The sequence below is a fragment of the Alligator sinensis genome, unplaced genomic scaffold (assembly GCF_000455745.1).
Source record: "Alligator sinensis unplaced genomic scaffold, ASM45574v1 scaffold566_1, whole genome shotgun sequence".
In the NCBI taxonomy this organism is placed as follows: domain Eukaryota; kingdom Metazoa; phylum Chordata; order Crocodylia; family Alligatoridae; genus Alligator; species Alligator sinensis.
Window position 1 is genome coordinate 1,415,267 of NW_005842017.1, and position 17,825 is coordinate 1,433,091.

At 45.3% G+C, this 17,825-nt stretch overlaps 1 protein-coding gene across 2 annotated transcripts in view; it reads left to right on the forward strand.

Annotated features, from left to right (window-relative positions):
- The first annotated feature begins 1,034 nt into the window (after window positions 1-1,034).
- FTCD (formimidoyltransferase cyclodeaminase) overlaps window positions 1,035-17,825 on the forward strand; it is a 36,756-nt gene continuing 19,965 nt past the window's right edge. Inside the window, exons 1-10 of one of the 2 annotated variants that reach the window (XM_006022065.3) lie at window positions 1,035-1,171; window positions 3,279-3,462; window positions 4,321-4,449; window positions 5,537-5,625; window positions 7,670-7,849; window positions 8,424-8,561; window positions 10,573-10,704; window positions 15,075-15,136; window positions 16,793-16,922; window positions 17,570-17,731. In XM_006022065.3, the coding sequence (XP_006022127.1) occupies window positions 1,118-1,171; window positions 3,279-3,462; window positions 4,321-4,449; window positions 5,537-5,625; window positions 7,670-7,849; window positions 8,424-8,561; window positions 10,573-10,704; window positions 15,075-15,136; window positions 16,793-16,922; window positions 17,570-17,731 (1,260 nt within the window). In that variant the 5' untranslated portion in view covers window positions 1,035-1,117. The remainder of the gene's footprint in view (window positions 1,172-3,278; window positions 3,463-4,320; window positions 4,450-5,536; window positions 5,626-7,669; window positions 7,850-8,423; window positions 8,562-10,572; window positions 10,705-15,074; window positions 15,137-16,792; window positions 16,923-17,569; window positions 17,732-17,825) is intronic. The other variant, XM_025202238.1, reaches the window with a different exon arrangement.

A 17,825-nucleotide genomic window follows, 5' to 3' on the forward strand; every position in this document is an offset into this window, starting at 1 on the left:
AGTTCAGGTTAGACAAAAAGAGCATCAGAGAATCCAATGCACAAGTTCATCTTAGGAAGGCAAGAGCTCGCATGCAGGTGGCAGCAGAGTGGAGTCAGAAATGGGGCGCACATGTCTACTATCTCATTAATTTTTTTATGTGGAGGCATCTAGTTTTGGTTATTCTTAGCAGCAGCATCAGATCATTGTTGCTGCCTCCACCTCCTAGCCAGGCCAGAGGAAATGCAACATTTCCTCAGGGATGCAGCCAACTGTGTCAGGACAGGATTGCTCCAACAGCGGCTCTACCTAACATTAGCAGAATATCGCTTGTATGTCCCAACAACCCCCCACCTATTTGCAGGAGATGGTCAACACAAATCCATCCAACACTATCTGTTCCTCTCAGGCTGTGTTTTAATACTAGGCTGCGCTCTTTCCCAGCAACAAGTCCAAGTGCAAACTGATGCACTCCTAATTTATTGATTAGGACAAGAGTTGGCTTGAGCACATGGGTTTTAGGTCCTTTGTCTGCCTGTGTCAAGCACGGTAAAACAGTGACCCCCTGAAATAACAATCTGCCCAGGCTGACTGATCCATGAGAAATGGGAGATGACAGCCTGGGAACTGGGGTGTGTTTATCTTTATCGTGACAAGAATATAAAGCTGTACTTAATCTACATTTTGGAACAACTGCTGCTTTGGCTGATAATTATTGGCTGCTATTGATAAGACCTGAACAGTGAGGGACCAGAAAGAAGAGAGACCATGTTGTTACAAAGTAAGATTTAGCAGCTGCAGTAGGTGGCAGGGAACAATGTCAGTGGTGTCACGCCTGTTTGACTCCAGAATATCTGACAGAGCAGTTAGGAGCGGTAGATTAGAAACGGAGCAGAAGGGCCAGCGGTGCCATCCTGTCAGAGTTCTCTCTGATTTGTTTAATCAAAAACCTTTCCTTCCACTGTCTGCTGGCTAGAGCAGTTAATGAGAAACCCTGGAGATTGGGAAAGACCACTGGTCTGACACTATAAAGGCTCCTGCCCTTCTGGTCACCTTTCTCCAGGCAGAAAAAGCAGCTCAAACCACCGTGTGTTCCCTAAACTAAACAGACCCGGTGCAGCCTGGGATCCCCAGCACAATGTCCAAACTGGTGGAGTGTGTTCCCAACTTTTCCGAGGGGAATAACAAAGAGGTAAGGGCCATGAATTCTCTGTCTCTGAAGCTACTCACTGAGTGTTGATAAACCGTGGGCAGGGGTCTTTGGCTTTTTGTCCAGCAGCCCTGTCGCTGCTTTGCACTGGCTGTCTCTATGCAACAGGTGGACATGTGGGCTAGGGTTAACCTGTGGAGTACTTATGGACTGACCTGTATTTTGTATGACCTGGTGGGATTGCCTTTCACAAATGACTCATCCATTACTTGTGAGTTTGATTCTGCTCCCATTGACTTAAATGGCAAAACTTGCCTAATTCCACAGGGGTGGAGGATGCTTCAGGAAAGCATTTTCAAGTCTCCTCCTCCAGTTCCTTTTTACTCCAAAGGACAGTGGCGATGGCTTGGATCTCACATAGTCCACTATGGTGATCTTTCTTTGGGATCATGTGGCACCTGCATGCTCTGAAGCAAGGACTTTGAATTTGGCCAGATTGTAGTCATTGTAGCAGGGCTGTGTCTGTTGCTATCCCCATAAACATTTGCTTCAACTTGGACAAATTACAAGCTTAAGGAAAAATGCAGCTTGAGTGTGCTTAGTAGAGTCTTGCTAGAACCTTGTAGCTAAATTCCCTGAAGATGCTATGTGAACTAGCATGCTCCAGCCTGAGGCTGATTAGGACTTTCCCTGCTCTTGCAGCTCTGGGCACAGTGGGCAGTTATATTGTGGGAGTGGACCCTGCTGGGACTGACAGCAAGTCTTCTGTCTCTCCTGTGCTGTCAATGAGGGCCAGTGGCCCTAGGTGGAAGGAAGGAGGAAGTGCTTTGAGCTGAATGTAGAGGGGCAAGAACTAGACCCGAGTGGGATGGGGAACACTTTGGCCCAGTAAGTTTGGGGGGCATGGTTGCCCCTGCTGACTGCAACTGTGGCAGTATGGTACAGGGAAAAGTCTCTCTCCTATAGGCAAGTCCCAGGTGATGTGTGCTTTACAGCATAGAAGCATCTTCTTAAATTCAAACCAGAAGCCAAGTAGCCTCCCTCTGCAGGCCTGGGCTGCAACCAAGAAGCACACTACATACTAGGTGGTACTGTAGTATTTTTTCTATCTGCTCTCATTTGTGTTTACTTAGACTCTGAGGGCTTCAGGGGAGGGACTTTTTTTGTCTGGGTTAGTACAGGGGTTTCTGAGAAGAGTCATCCAGAATCATTAATGAGGATGATTTTTTGTCTGTAGAACTTGTTCCTGCACAATGGGGAAGTTATCACTGGCAGTGGTAGAGCAATGTTGTAGCTGTTCCAGGAATTACGTGAGGGGCAAGGCTTCCTTAGGGTAATCTTTTATTGGATTAACTTTATAGTTGGGATGGAGTTAGACAAGTTTTCCCATGCAAGAAATTCTTCCTTGGATGTTGAATTCTTGCATTTGAAAGCTTGTCTAACTATCCCAATTATGCAGTTGGTCCAACTCTAAGCAATCCTTTCCTCTAGCAAAAGTTATCGGTGTGTTTCTAAGTAATCAAGGAGAAATAAATAACTGAATTGTTTCATAAACTTACATAAAAATACTGGTATATGGTTGTTACCCTTTGCAAAGAGTTTATTGACAGATATGTTAATGAAACACCATTAACCATGTCATATTCAGGATACAGCTTAATTCTAAACCTTTCCATCAAATATGCTGGCATTTGTCCATTATTCTGTATTGCTATACATCATCTGCAGTCATTTTGCTAAGCACAACATATTGCATACTGGCCATATAAATATCTTTGGAAGACTGTCATATGGTACAATACATAGTACTAGAGGTATACTAAACTACAAAATGAGGCACTTGCAAGAAGGGCCTGCTTGGGTACAGTTGCAAATTGTAATGAAGACGACACTTTTCAGCCCTGGCTGTCAGTTATTTGAAGATTAGTGGTTACCTCTTGGCTGAGATTTTTCCTGTTACCTTTTGCATTGAAGCATTAACACATGTCAATCCTGCTTTGTCTCTTTTCCTTAGCAAAGGGGTCTTCCCATTGAAGAGAACTGCTAAGGCCCTCACCATGTCTCTGATAGCCTGACAGGCAGGGTTTGCTATGCTCTAGTGCTATGGGTACTGCTATGAATTCCCTCATTAGATTGTGGTCTCCTGCAGGTGATAGATGCCATTAGTGGGGCCATCTCTCAGACACAGGGCTGTGTCCTGCTGGATGTGGATGCTGGCCCCTCTACCAACCGAACAGTCTATACATTTGTGGGGACTCCAGAAGATGTCGTCAAGGGTGCTCTGCGGGCAGCCAGAGTGGCTTTTCAGCTCATTGACATGAGCAGACACAAAGGTGATCGTTCTGGGTTGGGGTGGGAGGCAATTGCAAGCCTAGTCACTCAGCATCCTGCTGCATGTGTCAAAGCTATTTTGCAATTTTGGCAGAGTCCATATGTATCAGCAGAGCCCAGGCAGCCAATATCTGTACAGCCTTGAGTCCTGATATGTGCAGTAACCATGGCACATCCATGTAGGAAGAACATCTTATGAGCTCACAGGCACAGACAAGCATCCAACAACCTCTTCAGGCTGCTGGTACCTTCACAGCTATCTGCAGTTATGTCTACATTCTTCTGGTCCAGGGTGTAGCAGTCATAAATGCATGCACTCTTAGAGAGGGACCATGTGGCTGGCAGTGTCTCCTGGGACTACTGACCATAGAGCCATTTTACATCCCAACCCCACCATGCCCTGCTGACATCTCAGACTAGTTTAACAGTCTGACTTCTGCAGCTTCCTCTTCAGGTAGAGCTAGATTTTAAAAGCACAGCTAGAAAGGAGCTCTTGTCCAAGCATTGCGTGAGCTCATGTCTCTTGTAGTGAAGAAGTGAAGGCAGACAACTGGTGCTGACTGTAATGTGAAGGGTTCTGCTTCTCCTTGCACTTGTAGTTGCTTGCTTTCAGGCTGGAATAAATACTGGTGCCAGTTTAGCCAATTCAGATGGTTTAATCAGTTATTTCTCTTATGTTAGTGACCTGGAAGCAAGAGGGGAGTAGCTTAGTCCTGAAATGGTGCCAGATGGATAAATGAAGATACCATAGCATCCACCTTAGTTAAATGACCTATTCTTTCTGCTCCCCCTCCTCTGTCCTGCCTCCAACCCACTCAGGCCTCTGGCCACTTCCCTGAAATGCTGTTCCCCTCTCCTAGGTGAACATCCTCGGATGGGTGCCCTGGATGTCTGCCCTTTTGTGCCAGTGATGAATGTCACCATGGAAGAATGTATTCACTGTGCCAATCTGTTTGGGAAGCAACTGTCTGCAGAGCTTGGGGTACCTGGTAAGTTGGTGGTGGGGAAGCGAGAGAGTTCTGTATGTGGAAACCTCTTTTATGACCTCTTATGTGGGTCCCTTCCTTAATTCCTCATCCAGATAGATGTCACACATTGGTCTGTGCTAACGTTATAAAAAAATATATTTTTTAAGGGATGATTTGGGAGAAAATGTCTCATTACAGTATTCCCCAGAAGGAAATGTATGAGCTATTAAATCCTCTGTGTGAGGAAAATGAGGGGCAAATCATTAACAAATGTCACTAGAGGTTTTGGGAGCCCATCTCACAGACGGTTGGAAAGATGAGGGAAGGCAATGTGACTTCCAGAGGCTGGATGCCTGGCATGTTGTGAAGATCAGGTTGCTTTAAGGGGTCGCCAGCTGGGAATCCAGACACCGAGAACTCAATTCTTAGTTGTCATTTCTGAAACTTAAAAGTCCTACTTACCAAGGAATCAAGGGAATAACTAGTCATAAAACAGGCAGCACTCTTGGTTTATCTCGGGTTTTATGGACAACATTGCATGTGGTAAGGGAAGCTCATGCCTTGGCGAGTAAATGAAGGAACAGCTGATTTACATCAATATCAATGCTGCTCTAGTTGATGTATATATAGGTAGATCTACATGCACCTGTGTAGATATAGACTGTGTATGTGTTTTTTGGGATATCCAGGCCTATAGAGACGTTGTTGCTCACTTAGTAACCTAAAGCTTCCTTTTTTTTTTTTTTTTTTGAAACCCCAAAGTTCTTTTTTAGGCTATATGAGGTTTCCCCTGGAGCGAAAACTGGAGCCTGTCACATCAGTGCATAATACTATAGCCAGCCTGTATTTGAACTTGAGGGCAGCCACTCAGCCATTTTTCATTCCATGAATGAGGAATAACTTGTGTCTTCATTCAACGTGGAGCCAATGAGTGTTGAAGGGCTCCATGTATCCAGGTTGTAGCTGTATTGGTCTAGAGAAAAAAGCAATCAGGACTCATGGTAGAGGTGATATCTTTTATTAGACCAACTAGATTTTTGCAAAAAATAAAAAAAAAGTTAATAGCAAGCATGCCACTTATCTGTCTCTCATGCATCTCTTCTTACAGTGTACCTGTATGGAGAAGCAGCACGGAAGGAGAGCAGGAAGTCTCTGCCTGCAGTCCGAGCTGGGGAATATGAAGCGCTCCCTGAAAAGGTGAAATTCTTTGTAGTATTTGGGAATGGCAGTTGTGCTGCTTGTGTTGTGCTGGGAGGTCCTGACCCTTCTCTCATTGGAGTGAAAAGTCCTTTCTGCTTGCTTTATTGTCTCAGAGGCTGATTAAGGGTTGAGCTGGTCTCCAGCCAGATTTGAGCTGGTCTTGAGTGCGCTGGGTCGGTCCGTGCCTGCAGATGGGGTTTATCTAGCTAAGAACATAATGGGAGGGACAGGGCAGTTGGCTGAGCTGAGTTTATCATCCTGGACAGAATGCTTGGCAAGAGTGGGAGGCATCTTCTTCCTCCACCCTTGGTAAAACATTAACTGGAGACTTTGACACCTGCGTATGAGTGTTTTTCCTCTTTGCTCTGAAAATGGACAAACAACTTTAGGTGGCTGTGAATAAGAGAGACTTTTCCGTTAATCCTTGCAGATTCCCTTGGGGAAGGGACTGTGCCACTGCAAAGCAGTTCTGGTCAGAACTTACCATGAATGATTATCATCGTTAACTAACTTTCTTTTTCTACTTCTGGTTGAGGGAGCTGTAGGGAAAAGCCCGTCATGCTTAGGAAACTAACCTCACACTGCTGCAGCTGCAAGCTCAGAAGCCTCTGCTCATGGGTCCCTCTCATCATCAAAGACATGGGGCAGTCTCAGGGTGATCTATATGATGGCTCTGGGACTCTGGAACATGGTCTCTGCTTTGGCCTGTGGTAGCTCAGTTTTGATGACTAGGGGCATGCAGCAATAAAACAGAATTTGATGGGGACTTGAGAAAGGTTGTTGATTTGTACCCTAGGGGATGAAGTGGTAGAAAAGAGTTTCTTTTGATGACTGACTGAGATGCCACTGAACTGATCTCCCATGCACTTTAGAAAATCCCATTGGATTCCTACGTGCATTTTAGGCATCTAAACGCATCTAGTTCCTAGATCCTTAGATAGACATCTTCTTAGTTATTTTAACATCAAATTTAAATTTAAAAAATATTATTTATAAACAACACTGGATAAATCGGAAGTGTTTTATTTTTGAAAGAATAACGCAAGTTCTCAGAAACATGTGATGAGCCCCAACTACATTAAAAATCATATATTGCTTGTAGTGGGCCTTAGAAGTCTAAAGTGCTAGGAAGAGTGAAATCCTTTGACCTGCTTTATCTAAAAGTTGATTATTAACTACTTTTTCCCAGAGGTTTGTTTACCTAATTGCAGTGCCTGGAATTAGCATTAAGGGGAAGCATAATCCTCCCTGTTACAATATGACTGCTTTTGGAGGATGGCTGGTAACAATTCTGAACAGAGCTAAAGCCTGTCTATGGTAGTGACATGCAGTACAGCCAGCACACAGCCAACATGTGCTCTTGGGCATTGCTGTCTGAATTGGGATTACGGCCCTGCCCTGTAACTGGCATTTTGGTTCATTGATCATGCTGATTTTTTTTTATTATTATTATTAGTCCAAATGCTAAGCTTCCTTTGGGATTCAAACTTTTTAAAGGTTATCATTTAAAAAAAATAGAAGCAAATTTTGCAACAAAAATGTCTCTCAATAAAAAAATCAAGATGTTTTACATTTTCTGGGGTTTTTTTTCTTTTGCCTGCATAATTTGGTAAAATCAAGAAGAATTCATTACATGTTTCAGTGTTGCCGAGATCTTTATTTTTCAAAATAATGTGAACTTCCAGTAAGGCACCTTTAATGAATGTAACCATCTTTCAAGAGTTATTTTATTTTAGAAGAATATACTCGCCTGGTGTTGCACTGCATGTGCACCAATAGGTGTGCCTGAATCAGAAAGCTTACTGATGGATCCACAGAGCTACTCTAAGGCAACTACGTTACAGCCCTATTGAAGTTTAGCAGATGCAGAGCAGGCATACTGTGTGGTTCCTGCAGTGCTCAGGAGGCACTGGGGAGAGACTGTGAGCTGGCATCAGTTCTTTGGTGTGAGGAGACACCACAAACAGAACCGGCTGACTGTAAAACAGTGAGGAGTTTGGTTCCAGTGAATCACATTTTCTTTCTTTTCTTTGATTCCAAGCTGAAGAAGGCTGAGTGGGCTCCTGATTTTGGCTCTCTGACCTTTGTGCCAAAATGGGGGGCCACAGTAACGGGGGCCCGTAAGTTCCTCATTGCATACAACATCAACCTGCTATGTACGAAGGAGCTGGCCCATCGTATTGCTCTCAACATCCGGGAGCAAGGCCGTGCACAGCACCAGGTACTTCCATCCCACTCTTCAGAGCAGGTTAAGACTAGGACAGTCCCTTGAAGGACAGAGTAATAATAATTCCACCTCCTCTCCCACCCCCTGAGCCCATACTCCTCTTTCCATAATTGTTCATATTGGAATAGTTTATCCTACATGTGATGGGACCACTGACTCGAGCGGCACTTGGGCAAGTCTGAGTTGAGCTGGGGTGACCCTCCATCCAGCTCTACTGTCTTTGGGCTGTAAGATCCTCCAGGCAGAGAACTCCATAGGTTTGAAAGGCCTCAAGCATACCTATCAAGCAGAAGGAGATGGGGTGAGGGAACAGTCCCATAGCATTGTATCTCTAGGGATAAATGCATTACTTTATCTTTTTTAAAGGTGAACAATTCTGTCCTTGTTACTTTTCCTTCATGAGCAACCCCTTATTTTAGAAACAGTGAAGAGCATCCTAAGCCATCTGCAGAAAGCTGCACTTGTTGCATCTCATACTGGACTGGGTGTTCTGGAGAGGAAAGCTTAATCCAAAAGCTCATCTACGCTACATTAGTCATGGAGTTTGAAGCATGGTTGTTCTTTGCAGCCTGGGCGCTTGAAGAAGGTCCAAGGCTTGGGCTGGTATTTGGATGAGGAGAATATTGCCCAGGTCTCAACAAACCTGCTTGATTTTGAGACCACGGCCCTCCACACTGTCTATGAGGAAGTCTGCAAAGATGCCCAGGTAAGCTGCACAGGTGTGAAGCAAACTTCCAGAAGTTTTAACCAGAGCAGCCATCTTCCTACAAAGAAATATGTTGTCTGTCAAAATGTCTGATTCACATGGAGCAGGTTAAAGTCTTCATGCATCTGCCATAAAGCCTTATTGTGTAGTAGTGTGTGTGGGGTGGTAAAAGTATAGGAATACACTGTGAGCTATCTGTTACCGTCTGTGCTTGTAAGGACATAGGGACACATGCCTTGTGAGATCTGTGGCACTCTGAGGCACCTAAGGGGTTACATATCTCCCCTAAGGGCTGGCAACTATGTGGCATAGAAAGGGCATGGCCAAGTTTGCCAGCATGAGTTTCACTTCCATGAGATGACATGAGGTGCTTCACTCACCAGCTCTGGGCAGTGGTGGCCTAGCTTGCACTGGTGCCATGCTCTCACAGAGTGGTGACCCACAAGACCTACACCCAGTTCCCCAAGGGCAGTCTCTCGAAGCCCAGTGCATGATTTAGGAGTGCTGAAGGCAGAATGAATATTCCCTTGTTCTCAAATGGAAACCAGCTCCTGCCCTCCCCACCTCCGAGGAACCCTCCTGGCAGAAAAGCACTGCAGGAAAGGGATTCTGGTAGGCTCCTCAGGGTGGGGGTTGAATTGGTTAGGACTGCCCCACTCTGCTGAGGGGCTCTGGGCAAGTCCACAGTTTGTGTCCATGCATGAAACACCACCATGATCAGAGTATTTCAGCACCAGCTCCCACTCTGCTTACATAGAGAGAAGGTTACTAGGTTCCCTGGGAGAGACGGTACCTGTGAGTGAGTGGTGCAGGAGAGGCTGGAGACCACATATTTCAGGTGAAGCGTTGAGCAGAAGGCTTCAAGGCTGTGGCTGTGCTCCTGAATGAGGAAGGTCCTTCCTTGTTCAGCAGCTGTACTGTATTCGGGAAAGGGGATGGGGCTAAGTTCTCACCAGGGATCCTATGTTTTTTCTGTTTAAAAATCCGAATTCTCTGATAAAAAAAATCTCAAATTCTCTTATTAAAAACCCCCAAATCCACATTTTTCCATGTTTAAAATGAAATGCCACTATATATCTAGATCTAGTATATAAACATAGATCTAGATATAGATAGGTATCAGTTGAACATGTTTTGCTTTACTGATATATTTGCAATTTTAAAGCAATTTGGAAGCCTACCAGTGCCTCAATCATTATAATAATAAAATAAATTTTAATTACCTATATATTTTGGCATTTGATTTTGGTTTTTTTTATCTTAGAAAATCAGAGCTCCCCCTGCCCCCTTCACTCACCAGGATGCAGGTCCAGCTGCGGCTGTCCCCCCACTATGTACGCAGAAATTTTGGGGGGGCATGTTTCCTCCCCTCCTACCTCTCCTACACATTGCCTTTGCACCCCTTCGCCCTGCCCTGTGTCACTTGTACCCCCTCCATCCAGCCTGCTTCCATAGACTTACCTGGAGAGAGCTGTGGGAGCTGTTCTCCACCACACTGCCTGGCTGCCACGTGCATGTATATGTGTGAACTGGTACATGGCACCCCTTGCCCCCTGCATCCTGCTCCCTCCAGCCACAAGCAGCCCCTTGCAGGCTGGAACTCTGCCAGCCTACAAGGGGAAACCCACCATTTTCTGGGTTTTTCTCCTTTAAAGAAAATCCGTGTTTTTCCATGGTAAACAGAAAATCCAGATCTCTGGTGATAAGATACAGACTTTGCTCATCCTGGTTATATTAAATGGAGAAGGTGCTCTGGGGTCACTAATGATTCCATGCTTACCAAACCAGGGTGGCAACAGGGATCATTTTGTTGGCCTCCATATCCCTTCCATACATCCCTTTGCCTGCTGGGTGCAGCGCTTACAATGGAAAGGGGCGTGCTGGATTCCTCAGCACACACCATCTGTGGTTGACCCTTTGGTGTGCATGAGGTGTGGAGGGCAGTGGGAGAGATGAGTGGGTTTGGGACTCTGCTGTTAAAAGGTGTTAAAACCCTTGTCTGCTTCTGCAGGAGCTGAACCTGCCAGTGGTGGGCTCCCAGCTTGTGGGTCTCATCCCTAAGAAGGCCATGCTCGCTGCGGCAGAGTTCTACATTAAAAAGGAGAACCTCTTCATTGTGGAGGAGGAGCAAAAAATCCGACTGGTAAGATTGGCTTTCCCTGATGGTCTAGTTCAGAAACCTTTCACAAGATGGACCTGCAAGTCATAGTGTTACCAACTTCCTGGTGTTGGAGGAAGTCTAATTAGTATTAATTAGTGCCTTAATTAGGAACAAGGAAAGGGGCAGAAAGGGTTAAAACTGACACCATTGTTGCCAAAGAATCTGGCTTCCACAGGCAGTTCAAGTATAGAGAGAAGAGACAGGTTAATAGTGGTTAAATCAAACAGGGTTTATTGACAGGGTTTATTGATAGTCTCTCTTACTCACCCAAGTCTCTCTTACTCACCCAGCCTGTCACAAGTAACAGATAACTGGATACAAACAGGGTACACAGAGACTCTCTTTTGTCTCACTCACAGATCCAACCACAGGGGTAGACAGACTCTAGCTGATGCACACAGATAGACAGAGACAGATAGCACACCACACAGATCCTTTTCCAAGACACACACCAATACCACACAGATTCCAAAAACACACTGTGAGGCAGGCACTCATGAGTGCATGCACGCACACGCATACCCCTGCATTGTTTCTTTGCAACCTTGGAGAGCCCTATGTCATCAGCTCATTGATGTTCTCCATTCATGCCAGGGTGGTAACGATTCTTGTCCAGTCATTCTCTCCTGCCAGCAGGACCTGTCAATCACGCAATATTCACACTCAACAGTGTTCATTTACGCCGGCTTAAATTTACTGCATGGTAAAGTACTATGCAGTAAGTGGGAATAGACTGGCATCTACATGTGCAGGTGTCTAAGTGTGTTAACGCTGTGTGTGGTCTGTTTTGGGACTAAAGTTAGTCCCAAGTCAGTCCACACACACTGTGTTACTGCACAGTAAGGCATCTACACATGCATTATTGTGCAGTAACTAACTGGGACAAGAAGTCCTTCTTTTGGTACGTAGGGAACAGGAGGAAAACAAATGGGAGTGTGGGGCCGTTGCTCAGCAACTCAGGAGAGCTGGTTACCAGTACCCAAGAGAGAGCTGAACTCCTGAATGACTACTTTGCCTTGGTCTTTCCCCGGGCTAAGGGGAAAACCATGCCAGGTAGAGTAGAGGATGAGCACAGTAGGAATAATCACCTTCCTACTATTGCCATAGATTTTGGTGTATGACCAATTAATAAAATTAGATGTATGTAAGTCAGCAGGACTGGATGATCTTCATCCGAGAGTGCTGAAGGAGCTGGCTGAAGTCATTGCAGAACCTCTGTAAAAACTGTTCCACAACTTGTGGCACTCTGGAGAAGTCCCTGAGGACTGGAAGAGGGCCAACATTGTGCCCATCCACAAGAGGGGCAAGAGGGAGGACCTGGGTAACTATAGGCCAGTCAGACTAACTTCCATCCTAGGGAAAATCCCTAGAAAAGTTCATCAAGGAGTCTATCTGCGATAAGCTTGTGGAAGGTAAGAGTCTGAATGACAGCCAACATGGCTTCATCGTGGGCAGTTCTTGCCTTACCAACCTTATTTCCTTCTATGACCAGGTAACTCTCCAGCTTGACACGAGACAGCAGGTTGACATTGTATACCTAGATGTCCAAAAGGCCTTTAGTCTAGTATCCCGCGATGTCCTTATGGGAAAATTGGAGGATTGTGGGCTTAACTCTGAGACAGTCAGGTGGGTGAGAAACTGGCTGCAAGATAGGACCCAGAGAGTCGTAGTGAACGGATCTGTGTCATCCTGGTGAGAAGTGGGCAGCAGTGTCCCACAGGTGTTGGTGCTCGGTCCAGGACTTTTCAACATCTTTATTAACGATTTGGATGTTGGGGTGAAGAGCTCACTGGCTAAGTTCACAGACGATACTAAGTTATGGGGAAGTGTCGTCACGCTTGAAGATAGGCTACAGTTACAGGAGGACCTAGACCGGCTGGCAAGTTGGGTGGATCGGAACCTGATGAAGTTCAATGTGCAGAAATGTAAAGTGCTCCACCTCGGGACGAGCAACCCCCAACAGGCATGGTGGCACCAAGCTGACTAGCACCACAAATGAAAAGGACCTAGGGGTAATAATAGACCACAGTATGAATATGAGCTGGCAGTGCGATGCTGTAGCCAGTAGGGCAGATAATACTCTGACCTGCATCAATCAATGCATCTCCAGCAAAACCAAAAGAGGTGATTGATTCTGCTCTACTCAGCAGACTGCAGCTGGAGTAATGCATCCAGTTCTACCTGCATCAATCAATGCATCTCCAGCAAAACCAAAAGAGGTGATTGATTCTGCTCTACTCAGCAGACTGCAGCTGGAGTAATGCATCCAGTTCTGGGCACCACACTTTAACAAGGATGAGTCCAAAGAAGAGCCACCCATATGATCAGAGTCTTAAAAGGCAAGCCGTACCAGGGAAGGCTGAGGGATCTGGGACTCTTCAGCCTGAGGAAAAGAAGGCTGAGAGAGGACCTGGTAACAGCCTGGTAACTGCTGCACTTGGGGAGCACATCAAGGGCTCAGTGAGCAACTGTTCACCAGGGCACCCGAGGGGAAAACCAGGAGTAATGGCCACAAACTCCTGGAAGACCAATTCATGCTCAACATTAGGAAAAGCTTCACAGTCAGGGTGTCCAGACTGTGGAATAAGCTCCCTCCAGAGGTGGTGCAATCGCCTACCTTGGAAATCTTCAAGAGGAGACTAGACAGTCACCTTGCTGGGGTCACCTGACCCCCAGTTATCTTTCCTGCTTGATGCAGGGGCGTAGACCCAGTGATCTTCCAAGGTCCCTTCCAGCCTTACAATGTATGAATATATGACTTTGGATACCTGTATGATGCAGGTATCAAATTTATGCTCAAATTGGCATAAGTTGCCATATTTACTGCACAGTTCAGGCATGCATGTGTAGATGTGCACCCATACTGTGTAGTAATTTCGGTTACTGTACAATAAATGTGCACATGTAGATGCAACCACTCATCACCAGTCATCTTTGTTCCTGTTACTAACATTCAGCTGTCAATCATTCCACTCTTGGTGCCAAAACTGGAGCAGCAATTGTGCATTCTCCTAAGTCTTAAGTAGTCTGAGAAGTTGAAAGTTCAGGGGTTCTAGGTCCTTCTCAGTTGCATTCAACTGAACAGATCAACACCTCTGAGGGCTACACTGTATGCTGGAAGGGCCTGACCAAGTGCTGAGGGGCAAAACTGCAGCTCTCTCATATCTTTACAGCGAGGAACCTGAAAGACTTGGCCATGTCATAGCAGCCACATAAAATCTGCCAGGCAGGTGAAATACCTGATGACCTTCTTGAGAAGGGCTGAGTTTTGCCGATTAGGAATGATTAATTAATAGTAGATTAATAGTAGAGGAGCTTGGACACATCCTATGAGAGGAGACTACAAACGCTTGTTTTTAGTTTAGTAACATGAAGGTTGAAAGGGATAGATATGCACATCTAGGGTAAACACCAGAGAGGCAAAAGTGCTCTTAAAGCAAAAGGACAGTGATGGCAGTGAACAAATTGGTTTATACTGGCCACAAATGAATTTAGAACAGCAAGCAGAAGGTTTCTAATCACAGGAACAGGGAGGCTCTGGAAGGGGTTTCCAGTAGGGCAACAGGGGCAATAAACCTCATCAGTTTTTTAGATAGTTTTTGATCAGTTTGTGACAAGGTTTATAGAATGAAAAAGCAGGGACTAGACATAATCCAGGATCCTTCAGTTTCTTTCATTCCTATACTCCTGTAATGGATTGATTAAAATGGCACCAGAGCTTCCCAGAACCTTACACAAGTAGGCACTGTCTCTGAGATCCAGCTAACCATTAATTTTCCTTGCAGTACATGTCACAAAGAATGGTGCTCTCTAAAAAAAACAGTATAAAGATGATCAGCTCTCCTAGTTCAAAGTACATAGAGCTGTTTTATATGCCAGACCACTGCTGTAGAACTGGAGAGGGCCAGTTTCCTTTTAGCTTTCATATCAGATTTTAAACAGGGACAAGGGTACTTACGCCTTTGGTAAGGCCCCTTGAGTGCCAGGAGGGAAAAGTACTAGATAAGAGCTAGTTAATTATTATTATTTTATTATGTATGTGTTGGACACTGTGGGAGGAAGGTGGAACAGTGTCAGACCTGGATCCAGTTTTAGGTTGCTGGCTTGATAATGTTCCTTTTTTTAATTCAGTATTGATTTTTTGTTTTGTTTTGTTTTGTTTTGTTTTGTTTTGTCTTAGAAGAATGTGTTCTTTGTCCAAGACTCAGGGTAGGCTGGACTGGATGGATGTTACAATAAATTACTAACTCAAGTTTCCTGGCTACCTGATTATTCTTTGAATATTCTCCACAGAAAGAAGAAGGTTTACATGCAGCTTTCTGCTCCAGTAAATCTGTCTTTTCCTCTTCCAGGTGGTCAGCAGGCTGGGCCTGGACTCCTTGTCTCCATTTAACGCCAGAGAGCGCATTATTGAGTATGGACGCTTTTTCTGTGTTCTTTGTTACATCCCTTGTTAGCTCCACTCAAGCAGTTGTTGCTTTGTCAAACAGAAAGGCAGTATCACCTTCCTGGACTGACATTAGAAGTTCATTTGTACTCCTTTTGGTGCTATATTAGTCCTAGTCACCCATAGGTTAGCTTCTTAGCACTACAATACAAACAGAGTTATGAACCAGAAAAAGGGAGACTTCTTTTGACGCTATTACTAATGACATTGCATGGACCGTGCTAGTTATTGTGATGATGGAATCGAGGATGGACTAGACAATGGCAGTGCATGTTGGCCTGGGCCGCTGTCCTGTTGTGGAAGCCCAATACCCACTCTGCCCATGCGGAGGGATTTGTGTTCTTTTACGTAACAAGAAAGGAAAGATATATTCCCGTTAAAGTCTTCAGTAAAACAGTTTCTCAACACTGAACATTGGAATTCCCTATCCAGAGAGGTAAGGGGTATTCCAAAGGGGTTAGATAGACTGTCCAATACTACTAGGACTCTAATGTATTCTTCTTTCTCCATCCTTCCTTGGGTTGTTCACTGCTTCCCATCATCACAATAGCTAGCATGTTCCATGTAAAGTCATTAGTAATAGTGTTGCAAGGAGTTTCCCATTTTCCAGATCATATCTTTGCTTGTGTTGGGGCTAATATCTTTTTATTTTAACATTTTAGATTATAGCTTTTTAAATGTTATGTATTTCCTTGTTTTGGTTGATAGAAGGGTGGGTCCATATTTCGAGTGGAAAGGTTTTTTCAAAGAATAAAGTTTTGCAGCATTTCCTAAAGGTCTGTTCTCCTCTCCTCTCATGCTCTCAGCCCAGAATACCTGTCCTTAGCAGTCTCATGCTTGCCCTCGGCTATTCTGATCTGCATAGTGACAGAGGAGCACACCTGTCTAATGGTTCTCATGTCCTCTGCACCCTGGGTCTCTTTGTTCACCTGCTGTGCATTGTCTAAATTCTGTTTCATGACCTTTTGAAGGCTGGGCCTGTCTTTTGTGTTGTTTATTTCCACGTGGTGCCCAATACAATGGAGTCCAAATCATTGTAGCACCCAAGAAACTCAAACAATAACGATAGTAATAATAATAAAAATCTCCAAAGATCAACATCAATGAATAGAATTAGACAGAGGGTGGAGACAAAAGGTAAAAGGAGCACTGGTTTATCATCGGCACCCTGGGGTTTTGTTTAAGACCCTGAAGGCCACCTCATTGACTTTATGGGAAAATCTGTGTATTTCAGCAGGGAAAAGGACCCCTCTCATATGAAGTGTTTCTCTTAACTGAAGCCTCTGGACTCACCAGTTCTCATTCATGAAAGGTTGAGGATAGATAAGATCTCCTGATCATGAGCAGAGTTCCTCTCCAGTAATACTGACCTTGAGGCCCCGCTGAGATACGTCCTGTGCTGGGCCATGAATCATGATACTTCAATCTGCAGTGCGCCACTCCAAGCCCAACTGCACCCTCCAGTGAAGAAATTATCCAATGGTAACTGGGACAGAGACCCACATCCAGGACTGTCCCTGTACCTGGCTTAGATCCACTCAGAGAGCTCATCCTGCCTGCATTTGCTTGTGGTTAGCTGCCTAGAGCTGACGGCATTGGTTATTTCTTGAACTGCTGACACAGGTACATGGTGCAGGATGGCAAGGAGGATGGGAACCTGGTGTCCAAGTCTCTTCACAGCTTTGTGCGTGCAGTCGGTGCGAGGTCAGCAGCTCCAGGAGGAGGATCAGTGTCTGCAGCAATGTCTGCTATGGTATGTGCATCTGTGGCTTAGCAGGAATTCTGTCCCAGGGAGGCTACCTACAATGGATCTGTGGAGCCTGCTTAGTATCAGACACTGAAAGTGATCATGGTGGGATGTTAAGTCACGCTCTTTGCTTTCCAGTGAGTGTAACCACCTGGATGAGGTCAATGTGCAAGCCCCATCTCAGCAGCATTTAGCTGACATGAAGTCCCTCTCCCTCTAGGCAGTGGAGGGTGGACTTGGAGTTGGAAGAGAGAGAGTGTTGGTCACAGCACTGAACACTCCTGAGAATGGTGCTTGATACCGGCAGCACTTGCTCAATTTAACTATCCCTTAGCTCTAGGGACATTCTCGTACCTGGTTCTACCTTCACCTCTTTTACCAGTGACAATACCATGTCCACTATTTATTGCCCAAGGATCACCCACTCTTGATGTTGTTTCTTAAGAGCAACAGGATGCAGCAGGAGAAGTTACTCAGCATTTGGGAAAACCCTATGAATATGGCTGCACTCTGAATGGGTAGTGCTGGGGCTGTCTGTCTATGGTTGTGGGGGCAGCCGTCTTAGACAGTGGCAGTCTGTTCTTGCTTCTGTCTTTCATGTGGTAGGGTGGAGAGGAGAGCCTGCTAGCAAATTTTATCATGTCTTATTCCAGGGGGCAGCCCTGGGCTGCATGGTGGGCCTGATGACATACGGGAAACGCCAGTTTGAGGAGCTGGACTCAGTCATGAGGAATCTGATCCCTCCTTTCCACCAGGCCATGAATGAGCTGATCGCAATGGTAGACACAGACTCCCAGGCTTTCACCAGTTACATAGTAAGTGACATTTTTAGCTGCCATGCCTGCCTCCAGTCTCTCCAGCCCTCAGCTCCAATTTTAATGGCTTTTCCCCTCTCTCTTTTCCCTTCAG